The sequence below is a fragment of the Amphiprion ocellaris genome, chromosome 6 (assembly GCF_022539595.1).
Source record: "Amphiprion ocellaris isolate individual 3 ecotype Okinawa chromosome 6, ASM2253959v1, whole genome shotgun sequence".
NCBI classification, from domain to species: Eukaryota; Metazoa; Chordata; class Actinopteri; family Pomacentridae; genus Amphiprion; species Amphiprion ocellaris.
Window position 1 is genome coordinate 32,595,432 of NC_072771.1, and position 14,249 is coordinate 32,609,680.

Here is a 14,249-nt window from a genome sequence, read left to right on the forward strand (position 1 = left end):
CACATTGGAGAAAAAATGCAATTAAGTTCTCATAAAGTTTTTTTTTTTCATCAGACAGATATAAATCTGTGTTAAGTCTAGCTTTTTGTGTTTCTTGAGGACATAACCTGGCTGAGGTCGTGTCTGTCCAGGCCTATCTGTGCTCTGAAACCACACCTCCCACCTGGGTGGGCGGGGCTTCATTAGAGTATGTTCACGATGATGCACAGGTAAGGAAGACGAGCATATATGATCACAAGCATTTCACACAAGGATGAGTATCAATATACTAAAACTACCTGTGTATACACAGATTCTTCTTGTGTGCATGCTGTGGAAAACACCCATATCTCCAAAGTAGTACATGTAGTAGTAATTAGGTTTCCAAGAAATGTGTATTTGCTAAGAGGATAAAATTGTTGTTTGAAAATTATTAGTGGAATTAGTGGAAAGTTACTCATTTTGTCTTATCAAGTGATATAATTAAGAAAAAAATCTCCAAACATGTTTGTTTTTGATAGGAAGTAGTTAAAAAAATCTATTTTGTTGCATAGTTGCATCTTTAAAAAGACACACAGAGAAGCAGTAGTTTAGAAAGTTGTATTTTTTTTTAATAGTCATCCAGTAATCACAGATGGTATCTTATTCATGACTGATTTATTCTCAGGACCTGGCAGAGCACCTGGTAATCCATGGACATTGCCTGAGCTCCACCGATCACAAGGAGCTGAGCAGCCTCTTCAACCTGGGCCAGGAGAGCTCTCGTTGGGCTATGGATCGCCGCGTAGCCCTGGCCATGGCCAACCTGGATATCCCCCAAAACTGGAATGTGCTGGGAAGCCACAGTGGAGACGGTGAGGGCAGAATTGTCTTTTATCATGCATAGTGGGCATTCCTGCACAGATATACTGATCAAAAGCATATTCTATTTGGTTTTTAATAAAAACAACGTGAGTAAAGATATAGAAATTTAAAATGGTGCACAATAGATAAATACTTGCCAGATGGAAAGGGAATGTTTGGATTGGAGAGAGTTGGTTTAAAGACAGACACAAGTGACGAGGGATTTATTACATTTTATTATTTACATGTGGGTTAATGAACAAATTACAAAAAATGAGGGCAGTCAGCTTTCATCATAACATTTGTGAAAACTCAGCATTGCTCTGAATGCTTGAAGCCAGTATTATACAAGGAGGTTGAACTCTTCAACTCTGCTGCCCATCACTCTCCCCCACCCTCTACACCATCATTTCCAGTTTCCACCAGCCTGAAATCGGAAGTGAACGATGTTCACATGCATGCTTCTTCTAAATTCATCAAAGCCAATTAGTAGCATGTAATGTGGTTAATAGAGTCTTTCCATCTGGAAGTAGCCTGAGGCAGAGCTCAATAAATCTAAGTCAGAGTGTGCATGTGTGCACTTGTGTATGGCCTCTGTCCACGCTGACCACCATGTTTACTAGATGCCACCATCTGTTTGTATGATCCCAGTGTTTGTGTAGGGCCACCTACATAAATAACAAACCAGATTTAGCCGTAATATAGTTATGGGAGTCTGTTTCGTCGCAGCGTCTCCTTGTAAATGTCTGCAGTTAATCTGATAACACTGCTTGTGACATCATTCTATTGCTGATGACTCAATAGTCAATTCCAAGTTTTCCTTTAGTAGTCGCCATTTTCTTACAGTGCATTCAATATTACTGAAGGCAATGGAGAACTTAAATAGCGCCTCTGTTGAAAATCAAATGTTTTACCTTGTTATCTTGTCATATGGTGTTTTTTATATGTTAGAAGACACATCATGAGCAAACTATGCAGTGAATGCCATGATTTAGCATTTTCTACCATTGAAACTCCAGAGTTTTATACATAACAAACCTAAAGGACCAATCAGCTCAACCTGAAGGGCTAAACAGTATGCATAATAGTTTTACAGTGTTTTAGCAACGTCACAGGTAAGCTGTTGTGCCCGAGCTGCTGCAAGTAGTACAGGGATTGGTCTGCACATTCTAGAGGATGCAATGATGTAGAGTTACATCTATGCTGTTTAAAGGCAGAAAGGAATTATTTTCCTTAACATGGAAACTTCTAAATATTTAATTTTGATGCACGGAGATGAATTTCAGGGCTTTAGACAGTGTCCACAGAGGGACTTCAAAGGCAGTGTAAGAACTGGAATAACCCTCCCTTCTGTCTCAAAATCAAGAGACACTGGAGCTAATTGTTATGTTTTTCCCAAACTGAGTGCAGTTCTGAAAATTGAGCATTAAAATTCTGACATACTGCTGGTAAATGTGTTATCTTGCAAAATCTGCCTTTGTAGCTCAACAAGGTCTGTACCATGATGGATTTTTGGATACAGACAAAAAGAAAAATGAATCTTTAAGTCCTTAAGTGGAGATAGCTTTGAAGTAATGCAGGATTGTTTCTTTTTTAAAGTAAGCTCAATTTCTTGCTGTTTTGAAGCATAAGTTTTCTGACGGTGGATAAAAATTTGCTTTTATCACCTGTCATGCTTCTATTTTTTTAATGCTTACTGAACTGTCCATTGTAACACAAAGAACAGTTCTAGTCATGTTGGAAAAATCCCACAAAACCGCCACAGTCACAGGATGTGCAACTGAATGGATAAACTATGGCATACAGTGTAGCATTTGCAGTTTAATAGCCCTCTGCAGCAAATATCATGATTATCATGATTGTGATATGTTTGTTTTTTGTCATTGGTCTAAATGTTAATTGTGTTCAATGGTCATATTTGAGGCTATGTTTGTGGTTTTGCCAAGTAATATCTTGCCCCTCAGATAATGTTGTCACCCCCCAGTGTGAACTACAGCCTGACCAACTGTAGATTTTTGGGACAGATAGTGAAATTGATTTTATGTTGAATTCCAATATGGATATATTTGCGGATCATCTTTATATATGCATTAGTTATACTGAAAAGGTAAAGCAATGGTGTAAGAAATGCACTTTCTGCAACTTACCATGAAGACACTGCTTGACTCCACACCACTGTCTGCTTAGCTGCACTGCATACTCTGCTACATGTGCTGCAGAGAGCACCAAGAATGTTGTAAACAGTGGAGTCATGGTGAGTTGTGCTGGAAAATATATGATAATCCAAACCATAGTCATGAATCATATAGTCTTCCATTTAGAATAGAATAGAATAGAATAGAATAGAATAGAATAGAATAGAATAGAATAGAATAGAATATGCTTTATTGTCATTAAACAGTGTATAACAAAATTGGAAAGCTTTTCCTTTTCAGTGCAAGAAATCTTAAAAAATAGTGCAATTTACATTTACAATTTCTGCAATGCATTTCAGTTGGCTCTCTCTTTCCTTTCTGCTATCGACATTTAGCTATTTCTTAGCTATTTTAATGACATTTCTGGCCTAATTGCATGCAAATGTTTCACCAAAGCAAATCTCCTGTCACAATTTGAAGGGGCACCATCAATACATCCTGGGCTCAGTGATAATGAGATGCACCCGATGGGTCTGGCTATGCAAGATGTGATGATGCTATTCCAGAATTACCCCAAACATCGTTTACTGCATTATGTTCTTTAAAAAAAATAAAATATTGGACAGCATATATCGCCCAAAATATCACTGATAAGTTTATTTTGGCTGATAACATCAGTCAACTGATATATCAGTTGAGCGCCAGTGTAAACTGGGTATAATTTATGACTCATTTTCATCTTCCCACATTTTTGCAGTCTTTGTAGATAAGGCACAGTCCATTCAAGTAGCGTCTGTCTGACTTCTTTGTAATTCTGCAAGCCGCCTTGCATTCTTTGAAAACTAGTTATGAAAATTACTGTCAGACCTTTCTGAAAGTTGTCAAAGACTCCTTTTTGCTATGTGACTCACGCTGTTGCCTTTATGATTATGACTTTTTGAAGTCAGGTTTAAGTTGCTTGAGAATCAGCCACTGGTGCTGCAGTCACAAAAATTATGATGATAAATGTCAAACGACAAAACTGCAACAGACTTCATTTGTTCTGAAAGACATCAGATAGTTTGACAGTCAAAAGAAAAATCAAACATTATGAGATTCACCAAATAGGTCATCACTGCAGAGTAATTTGGCATTTTTGTTATTTTGTCCACCCCTCTTAGAATTTAAATTTTCTCTTGACCAAAGGCCAAAATGTGAAGACTAGAATAAAAGAATAGTACTGAAACCTGAAAGAAATTGTCAGAAATGTAAAGATGTTAAGATTAGGATCAATACACGCCGCTAGAATACATTTTAAATTACCATTTTTCTGAGGTTAACAGTTTCCTGCTAATAACTGATTTGATGCATGACATTTACAGGGAACACATCTTGAGACAGACACAGAAAAAGGCAGAAACAGGAACAAGAATCTGTCACCACTTTGCTAAAAGGCTTTTATTGCCTTTAAGTGGGTCAGTGGAGCAGAGGGACTCAGAGCTGTACAAGACAAGAAATCAATTATTGACATTTCATTTAATTACCATGATTAGATGGTTATCAAGACAAGGTTCTCAACATGTCAGGTTTTTATTGCTCTTACTGTTAATCTCACTTCCCTCTTTCATTCAGCAGCTGTCTGAGATCCAACTGCATATATATATATATATATATATATATATATATATATATATATATATATATATATATATATATATATATATATATATATATATATATATATATATATATATATATATATATATATATATATATATACATATATATATATATATATATATATATATTTTTTTTTATCTTTGCAGAATTTTTATGTTAATGGTTTTATTTCTCCCCACATCTCCAGAGCACAGTCCCAGAGAGTCTCCCCTCCACCTGGCTGTGCGATGGGGTTTGTGTCGGCTGGCGGAGCTGCTGCTTTGCCAGCCGGGGGGTTTGATGGCTGTCAGTCTGCCAAACAAAGACGGAGTCACACCGCTGCAGCTGGCACAGACAGCAGGCAACACTGAGCTCCTGGAGCTGCTCTCACAGTAAGATTACAAGCTCTAACAGCGCACCTACAGGAGAGACACTGACAAATGAGTCACTGTTTTTGCTGAAACATTATGCATTCAGTGTAGCGCTTTCCTACGCACATGGGCAAGGGAAAGCTTTCGAGCTTTTACCCTCAGATAATTGTCATTCTTTAGATTTCTCAGTTACTGTAAATATACCTGTTGAATGTCATTTTTACAAACACATAAAATGCTCAACACCTGTTAGTATTATCTGTCAAACTCAGTCAGTCAGAAACAATCTGGATCCATAAATCTTCTTCACAGTTTTATAGGTCTGTTTACTTGGCCTGGAAAACTAAAAGATAATCATCTACAAATGTAGAAGAAACCCAGTTTTACATGAACTATTACCCCAGATCATTTTCATTCTTTAGATATCCTCTACCACTGTAAACATACTGGTTGAAGAGCATTTTAGAAACACTAAAACGTGTTAAACACCTGTTTATATTGTCTTTCAAACTCAGGCTGTTCAATCTGAATCCATTCAGCTTTATAGGTCTGTTTACTTGGCCAGAAGCACAGGAGGACCATCATGCATACTTTTAGATAGCTATTTAAATGCTCTAATCATTTGTGAAGTCTTTTAATCCAAAATACAAACAGTATTCTCTGAGAAAATCACCCTAATACTGATGTCCGGCTGCAGCCCACCCAACCCTCTGGCTACACCTCCAGCAGGTCTGTCCCAGGTGTGGGCAGACCAATCCAGGCTGCTGAGGTTCTGTCATGACACAGGAAACCTGACTCTGACTGTCCGACAAAACCTGAGGTGGAGCTCAGAGGAGAGCAGACACGCTGATATCTTGCTTCTCAGAGACCGACTCAGAGATGTGGACTTTCTCAGAGAGGTATGTGGGAGTTAGCACTGTATGTAAAGAGCTGTATAAAAAGGTAGCATCTGTAAACACAGAATAGTTGTCAAATATGACCAAATGGACTAAAAAAAAAGTCAAAGATTTAGCATTTTTAGGGGTAATTTCTACACAAGCAGAAATGGTTCTGATTTTTGCTGAAAATTATACACTGAAAAGTCCATTCAGCAAAAAAGCCAGATAGAAATTGTGTAATTAAGAAAGCAAACCAAAGTCGAAACCAGTCACAATCCACACTAATGCACTGCTTTTGGCTGCTTTGACCTACTCTGCTAATGTTGGTTTTACAGCATCTTTTCACCCAAGCGTTGCTTTTATTCTTTCTCAGATCAAAGCACTGAGGAGGGACCGGGTGGAGACCATCTTAGGGAAGGAGGAACTAGTGGATGATCCTGCAGACAATGGTATCACACACCTCTTAATCTGTCTCTTTTCTAGGATTTGGCCTGGTTAAAATAAACCTTCACATCTTGACTGTTTTCTTTCATGTTGCAATGATCTCCCAATTTTTTTTATAGCGGTGGTTTGTTATGGATCTTACCTGTGGCCCCATGCAGAGATTAATAGAAAATGACTGCCCTCATCTGGGGTTTTATGAGTACTGCAAACCCAACAAAAGTAAAATTAAGACAAGCAAGGTTTAAAGAGAAATAGTGCTTTCAGCTAATTTGCTGATTAGCCTTCAGAACCCCAAGCAGTTTCTGCTACTGTCACATTTTTTTTTACACAATCTTGGCTCATTTGTCATTCCAATATAAAGTCCTGCACCTCTATTTTTTTTAAAAGGACAACAAGCTTTCAAACCCGCTGGTGTGTTTTGGAGTTCAGTGGGTTAATGGATGATGAATTCTCAGTCAGTTATTCAAAAAATTATCAACAACATTTGGCAGATTTTTATAAATTAGGTAAATGGTGCACATAATTTATCCAGCATCTGTGACAATTATTTTTCCTGGATTTTAAAAATGACTGCTACTTAAAAATAAATAAATAAAATGAAATAAAATTCTGAAGTTTTCCATCAAAATGATAAAAAATAAAAACAATTTAAATAAATAACTAATGTTTAGTAGGTAAAATACTCACTTCTTAGCTTAGCATGTTATTTATCTAACATCTGTTAGTTATTCAAACCTCAAAGTACGCCTGTGGATGATAAGAATTTTATTTTGATCAGAGACCAAAGTCTGACAAAACAAATATTTTGACCTGATGGTGAAGCAGTACAAAAGCTCAGGTGAAGACTGAAGTTACTACAATTTATTATGAGATATTTGGATCCAAATTCTGCATTTTGTGCAGTGGCTGTAAATCATATTGAGATATGACTTTGACCTGCTGGTGGTGCTAGAGGAGAAGTCTGGAAATCAACAGTGTCTTTGCAGTTCAAGCCTCTGGGCATCATGAATGACTGTACAGAATTTAATAGCAGTCTGTCTTCTAGTGTTTGAGCTATTTTATTGGCATGGCTATAAACACACAAGATAGCCAGATGAAATTTAAAATATTATATCTCTTCTCCTCTCTCTGTCCTTCCCTCTTCTCTGAACAACATTTGAGCTAGTAGACATCAATATATCAGTAAATGTGTTTTCTGGTATCATAGAAAACCCAGAGAGACCTTCATGGTGTTTTATATGATATATATTGTCTTTTTTAATCCTTGTTTTGACTTCCCCTCATGGTTCTATTCTTGTCTCTGACTTTCTCTCCCACCCTGTCTGCCCTGCGTGGGTTGCTGTTACTTCCTTATTGTACATTTCCTGCCTTTATATATTCACATGACCTCGGGCCACTAATCAAACCACCCAAACACTAATTTCTGTGTGTTGCTGTTTTGTTTCTGGTAAGTGATCATATGCTGTGGCCTTTGATCTGGGATGCACATGGTGGTTAAATAAAAAGAAAGGAGATCAAGGCCACACAGTTTAAAAAAAAAAAAAAAAAAAAAAAAAAAATCGCCCCAGGTTTGAAAAGAATCTAAAATTAAAACTTTACATGGTATCGTTAAAAACTGACAAACATCTGTGCTTCCTTGAGTCTCTTTTGAAGTTTAATAGCTATATGTTTTCTCTTTGTTAAGCGCTGTATCCTGACATAAATGGGGGAAACTCTGCTGGTGAAGAAAATGTAAGTATTTGATACAGGACATTGATTGATTTGCTTATAATAAATCACTTACATTGGCAGTTATGGATTAGAATATGACCAGAATATATTTCAGTTGCACGATAAATCTTCCTAGAACTAGTGTTTAACCCTCTGAACCTCAAAACCTACTGAGACCTACAGAAACTGTAAAACCAAAAACAACTGTCACATTTTAAAATTTTGGACAGTCTTGGACAGATTTAATCAAAAATCCCTTTATTCTCCAATGCCTCATTTAAAAAATAGCAAAAATAAACTGTTTCCAGAAATCAGGTTCTGTAAAAAACTAAAGAATGCTATTCCCCTTGTTGCATCTGAGAAGCCGTGAGTGACTCGGCTACAGCCAGCAGTCATGTGACAATTTTTCTTTTTTTCTTTTTTTCGGCCTGAACTGCAGGCTGTGTTTATAAAGCACACATAGGAGACAAATGAGGAAACAAAATAAAAATCTAAGTAGTAAAATCTTTCATATGTACGGCCCTAATTTTTTCTAGGTTTGGTAACACCTGTGCACATTTGTAAACTGTTGCACATGGTAATTGCAGGTTGTTTTTTTAATTTTGTAAAGTAATTAATAAAAGAAATTCAGCTTTTGTTTTTTCTTATATATGATTTATGGCATTAAAAACTTTGCCATACTGCACATAATTTTTTTGGAGTTCTCTCACTGCAGTGATAAATGAACCCACAGTTAATAAAAAATATGACAGGGGCAAAAAACACCCGGAATCTGCTTGGAGCTCAGAGAGTTAAGCAGCTTCAGCTGATGAATTAGATAAAAACTTACCTTGCCTGTCCTTTCAAAACATTGAGGACTATAGGCGTTACTTAAAAATGCCTGAAATATGTTATTACAAGTGGTAGCTTGTAAAGCTCTCGGACCCCTCAGTCAGTCTTCGTGAACATCTGCACCAGCTAGTGGCAAACTGCGGTCACGGCTAAAACAAGGCACCGCCTGCCCTCAATGCTGCACATTGTTTCACTCTTATTGTCAAGGTGCTGGAACTGGCACCTTGCACACGCCACTGAATAGATGTCTTTGTGAGTGGTCAAAAGTGTGTTTCATGTTCTGAGAGGTGTGGTGTGTGCACATGATCCTGGTCATCCAATAGGACCTGTTTAATGTGATGCAGATGGTTACCTAATTGATCTTTTTCACACCCCTTGGCACTCACCACACACTTATGCTGTTGTACTTAGTTCTGCTCGTCCTTTTCGTTCTTGCGGTATGCATAAAGTGAAAGTCTCACTGTGGAAATGTGCATGCTGTTTCACTAAAGGTTCCCAGTTGCTTCACTGAGGACTTTGAGGAGCAGCTGATGTTTTGCCTGAATGAGGAGGACGAAGAAGAGGACGAGCCTTCGCAGTCTGACTCTGGTAAAGATTTTAAGATTTCTTCCAAGCAGTGTTACTTTCACAGAAGCCTGTTTTAGACGTGGTTTTAATTTTAGAGCCTGTGGTACCGCAGCTGAAGCTCATGTTTTGTACGGACTGAAAGTGATCATTGTTGTTTTAGGTGGTGTTATATTCATAGGAAGTTATCCAAGTAGCTTCCAATAGTTAAGTGAGTCCAACTGCAGGAAACGTTTCCTTTCCTGAACAGAACTTGGAACTCAGCTCTAACCCTCGACTATGGCTGTCTACCATCCCTGCTGACTATAGGATCACATTTCAGGCCCATGGCTGCTTTTGCACCCCCTACCCTCTGTTTTGAATTTTTGGATTCTTGTCACTCTGTGTTTACAGTTATTGTGGCACCAAGGAGGAATCTTTTACATGTAGTCCTGTAGTTAACTTTGAGTCATCCTGCTTATGCCAACAATCTCAGGAGAACAGAAGTGAACTCCTAACATGATGGCTGAAGGTGGCTTCACTCTGATCTGCCTTCTGGATGGGAAGAGAAGGATTTGAGAGTGGGAACATCCTGTGGGTTAATAATTGCCTTGTGTTTCTGCAGAGCAGACTGATGCCTCAGTGTAAGAATGCTGTGGTTACCAGCTGAGGCTTTGGGCTTTATAACACTTGGCACTGGACATCTGCAATCTTAATGTCCTGTGGCTGGTGTAGTTTTCCATGCTAAATGCTTTAGCCATCCGACTCTCTATGCATATGTGTATCAGTGAGTATCTGTCTGTGTTGTCTGACTGTGGATTTTCACATTTTCTGTGCAGCCTTTGATGACTTCCTCCTCATGACCCCATTCAACCCCTTCAAATGCCTTCTGCGGCTGAGATGAAATAATATGGGTCACTTACGTACTGTTTTCTTCAAGTTTCCCCTCAATGGCATGCTTGACTGAAATAATACAGCTCAGGCTGGAAGTGACTCAGATTTCATACATGACATTCTTCCGGGATAACAATGCTTACTTGACCCTTGAAGAATTTAAATTCTCCATTAGACATACCAGAGCTGTCAGGCATCACGAGTGACCAGTAGGTTTTTATATTTTTTAGTGAAGCAGTAAAGCTGATATTGTGATAACAGCCTGTTTTTTGACACATGGCAATATGGCTGCGTAACTCGAGCTAATGCGTCATCAAATAGACAGACAGAACTTGTGTAGACAGACCCTCAGGGAGGGATGAGGAATTTTGAGCATAGCTGTCATGTTCCCCCTGTCTTCTTGATGTCATCTCTCCTCTCCCCAGTACAGATTACTGGAAATTCACTGGCACGGCTGTAATTGTATATCTTATTGCCAAAGAAGGATTTGCAATATTTACAATATGAATATAATAATTTAGAGTTTAGAAAAAGAAAAGTCACAGTGTTTCTATTTGGTCTTAAATCGCCCCTCCTCCCTTCCCTTTCCCCCATCTTTGCCCTCCTAATGCCCCCAATATTTAAATACCCCACCCAAAACACACACACACACACTTGCACCCAAATACCTACATACAAACACACAAATGTACACACCCACACCCCACATCCCTCCCATCTCATCCTCCCAGGTCAGCATTTTAATGTGAGTTTAGTGAACAAATAGCAAAGGCCACTTCAGCCTGAAGAGCTCTGCTCTCCGTAGCTGGTGAAAGGAAGGAGGTCGATGTGTGTGTGCGTTCGCTTGTGTGTTTCAGAGGAAGAATGCAGTAGGGAAGAGTGCTCTAAAGGGGGCAAGGGGTATAGGGAAGTGAAAAAAAGGGGTGTTTGTGGCTGAATGGGGGTTGCCAGGGCTTTGCTGAATGCAGTTTTCCAGCAGCTTGTTGAGATCCCCAGAGAGCAGGGGAGTGTTAAAATGGTGTTGCGTGTGTGTTTGTGTGTTTGTGTGTGTGTGTGTAATGGGGGGAAAAGGGGAGAGAGAGAGAGAGAAAGGGATTTATGATATGGATAGTTTGGCAGAGTGACAACAGACGATAAGTGCAACGCCAGGAGCGCCAACAAGAGTCTCCGACCCCGACTGAGGGATCTAATTGGAGAACGGAAAAAAGGATTAAAGCTCACACAGACCCCACAAAGGCAGCATTAATGTTCACCAGTACAGTGCCAACACCCTCCTCCACCCCTCTCCCCATGCACACACAGAAACTACTTTCTATAGTCACAGTGTACCTCTTTTTCCCTCCTCTGCATATATTCTGCCTCCAAAACCCCTCTCATCCCCCTTTTCTCTCTGTCTCTTTCTCTCTATATCTTTTTTATCACATTCCTTCATTTATGTGCATTTATAAACCCATGTTTGGCCTCTTTCCGCGATGCTATTGTGTCGTTTGTCTCTTAAAACTCCTTTACCATCCCATTTGCCAGGCTTTGCTTGTGTCCTCGCTGCTGCAGACGGAGCACTGTACTCCTGCAGGTTGCTGAGAAGGGGGGAAAAGGAGGAAAGGAACGACGTGGAAGAAGAAAACAGCAGCAGCTCTCACTGCTGTCTCCATGGTGAGGCTGCTGACCTGGCTGGCTGTCTGTCTGCCCCCCCCTTCCCTCCTCTCCTTTTCCCTCCACAGCTTGGCTTTGACATGCTAAAATTATAGAGAATGAGAGAGAATGGAGTGATTGAGAAGGAGTCTCTTCAGATGTGGCATTGGGCATATTTGGGCAGGATTGCTTGTACCTTGAAGTGTGTGGAGCGTGCAGCTCTGCAGCCATGGTACATCTCTGAGACAATGATGAACTCACAGGGTTAATGATTTCTCCCATGTCTGAGACTCACCTCCGTTGAGCTGTCTGCCCTCGTGTTTGTCTTCGCTGCAGACTCTGAAGTCACTCCTCTGTTTGACTTTGTCTTTCTCTGTTTCTCTCCGTCCTTCAGTCACTCTTTCCGGCCGTCAATACCCTCCTCCCCCCTGCTCCTGTCAGCATGTGTTGATCTCCCTCCCGCTCACTCAGTATACTGTGTGTGGTAGATGAGTGAATGAGGGAGACTCACAGAGAAAGAGAGACCCAGAAGTTGCCACAGATTTGAGAGGAGCCGTCAGAAAAGGAAGGAAGGAAGAAGTGTTAAATAGAAAGAAAACTCAAAGAAGAAGCAGAGGGAGAAGACAGGGTTCGGTCCGGCTCTGTTGGACAGTTGGTTGAGAGTTTTGCAGGGGGGGAAGGGGAGGATTTCTAGGGGGAAGGGTGGCTGGGGGAGACAGAGGGGAACATGCTGGCTCACTCCTGAAGTGTCAGTGTCTACAGCAGGGCTTTGGAAAAAGGAGAGAGTGCTGCAGCTAGTTCGCTGTCTGTTCAGCCATGTGGGAAATTATGTGAATCGAGACACTGCTCATTTATTTATCAAACACTTTGAGCTGTTCGGATGAAGATTTTCTTTAAGATCAAAAATCATGGATTCTGACTCAGACTCTCCTTTCAACTACTCCTGGCCTTCGTTTCCTAAGATGAGGATGCGCAGGAAGATGGGCAAAAAAGGTAACATACTAGTGTTTACAGTTATTATTGTGAAAATCTGTCCTGCTGCCCTTTATCATTCACAGTTATGTCAGTTGCCATAAATGTTGACTTACTCACTTCTCACTTCACTGACAGAAATATCCTTGAAGCATGTCTTTCTGACATGTTGACATCTGCAGAGTTTGACACAGGTCAGATGCGTGTGGACTCATTTTAGAGAGAAAGCTGTCAGCTTTTTAAATGCAGATCATAGAGATGATGCAGCTAGTCCATATTAGAGATGGAAAATCTAGCACTTAACTGCAATCTGCCATGTTGGCAGACATGTTTTACCATTCATGGTGGAACAATAAAGTTAAAATTAGACTGTTCCCATTACACATTGTTACTCAGAGGCCTCCGCTGCAGCACTGCATCGGTCAGAGTGAGATAACTAAATGTTTGCCAGTGATGTAACCTGATATGTGACAGTATGTTGGGGAATGTCAGATGTCCACTTGAGGCTGATTGAGTGGCTTGGAGCTTTTGGCATCTTAAGGACACATTGTCGTGTGCATGAATGCAACCCGCTGAGGAGTCGTGCCCTGATCTGACAAAAAGTAAGCCCACAGTTTAACACATGCCTTCATGTAGGATCAGGCACCTGCAGTTGATCATCGTTTTTTGTTTAGGTGTCACTGAAGAAGTAATTGAAACAGTGTTTGCCTTGGTTCATTATGAGAAACTGAACTGGAATCAAGTTAATACTGGTACTTAAACTTGGCATCCAAGTTTGTTGCTTCATTGTTAATCATGGGAGAGCTTAAGTGGATGCTTAAAATAGCGCAAAATTAAGCCATTGCTTGTGTGCAAGTGGCTTTGTGTTTGTTGAGAAGACAGAGAGAGAGAAAGAGTGAGAAACTGAGAGACAGACAGAGAAGAAGATCGTGTTACTGCCATGGCTGTGTCATGGCTCAACTCCAGTGGTCTTTTCCTCATCTTTCACCATAAACCTTCGCAAGATTATCCGTGTTATTGCTTGGTAATTGTGATTGACGTCGGCACATTTCATACACACTGCCTGTCTGTGCTGCTCTTCCACCAAGAAGCAGAAACAGTGGCACTGAATAAACCTTTTAAACCGACCATATAGTCTTCAAGGGGGATTTAAACATTTTGAGAAGTTGGCTCTGGTGTAACAATGCACCTGCTGAAGTGAAATGTGATTTCAGGTGTGCAAAGCTGCAAGTTTATTTCTCCATTCTGAGAAGTGATCACTGCTCCCTCTGGCTTTACCTCTTCCTGGATCTCTCGACCAGAGTGACGCACCAAAATGTAAACACAATGGGAATGTGATGCTTGGACCGGGATGTTTGACCACAGGTGTCATAACTCAG

General features: G+C 39.9%; 1 protein-coding gene across 2 annotated transcripts in view; it reads left to right on the top strand.

Annotated features, from left to right (window-relative positions):
• The window catches only part of LOC111566713 (rho guanine nucleotide exchange factor 28-like), a 49,433-nt gene that overhangs the window by 7,626 nt on the left and 27,558 nt on the right, over window positions 1-14,249 (top strand). Inside the window, exons 5-12 of one of the 2 annotated variants that reach the window (XM_035946894.2) lie at window positions 100-209; window positions 647-833; window positions 4,804-4,987; window positions 5,664-5,865; window positions 6,218-6,293; window positions 7,973-8,019; window positions 9,321-9,417; window positions 11,791-11,919. In XM_035946894.2, the coding sequence (XP_035802787.2) occupies window positions 100-209; window positions 647-833; window positions 4,804-4,987; window positions 5,664-5,865; window positions 6,218-6,293; window positions 7,973-8,019; window positions 9,321-9,417; window positions 11,791-11,919 (1,032 nt within the window). Of the gene's footprint in view, window positions 1-99; window positions 210-646; window positions 834-4,803; window positions 4,988-5,663; window positions 5,866-6,217; window positions 6,294-7,972; window positions 8,020-9,320; window positions 9,418-11,790; window positions 11,920-12,610; window positions 12,892-14,249 lie in introns of those variants that run through there. The other variant, XM_023267461.3, reaches the window with a different exon arrangement.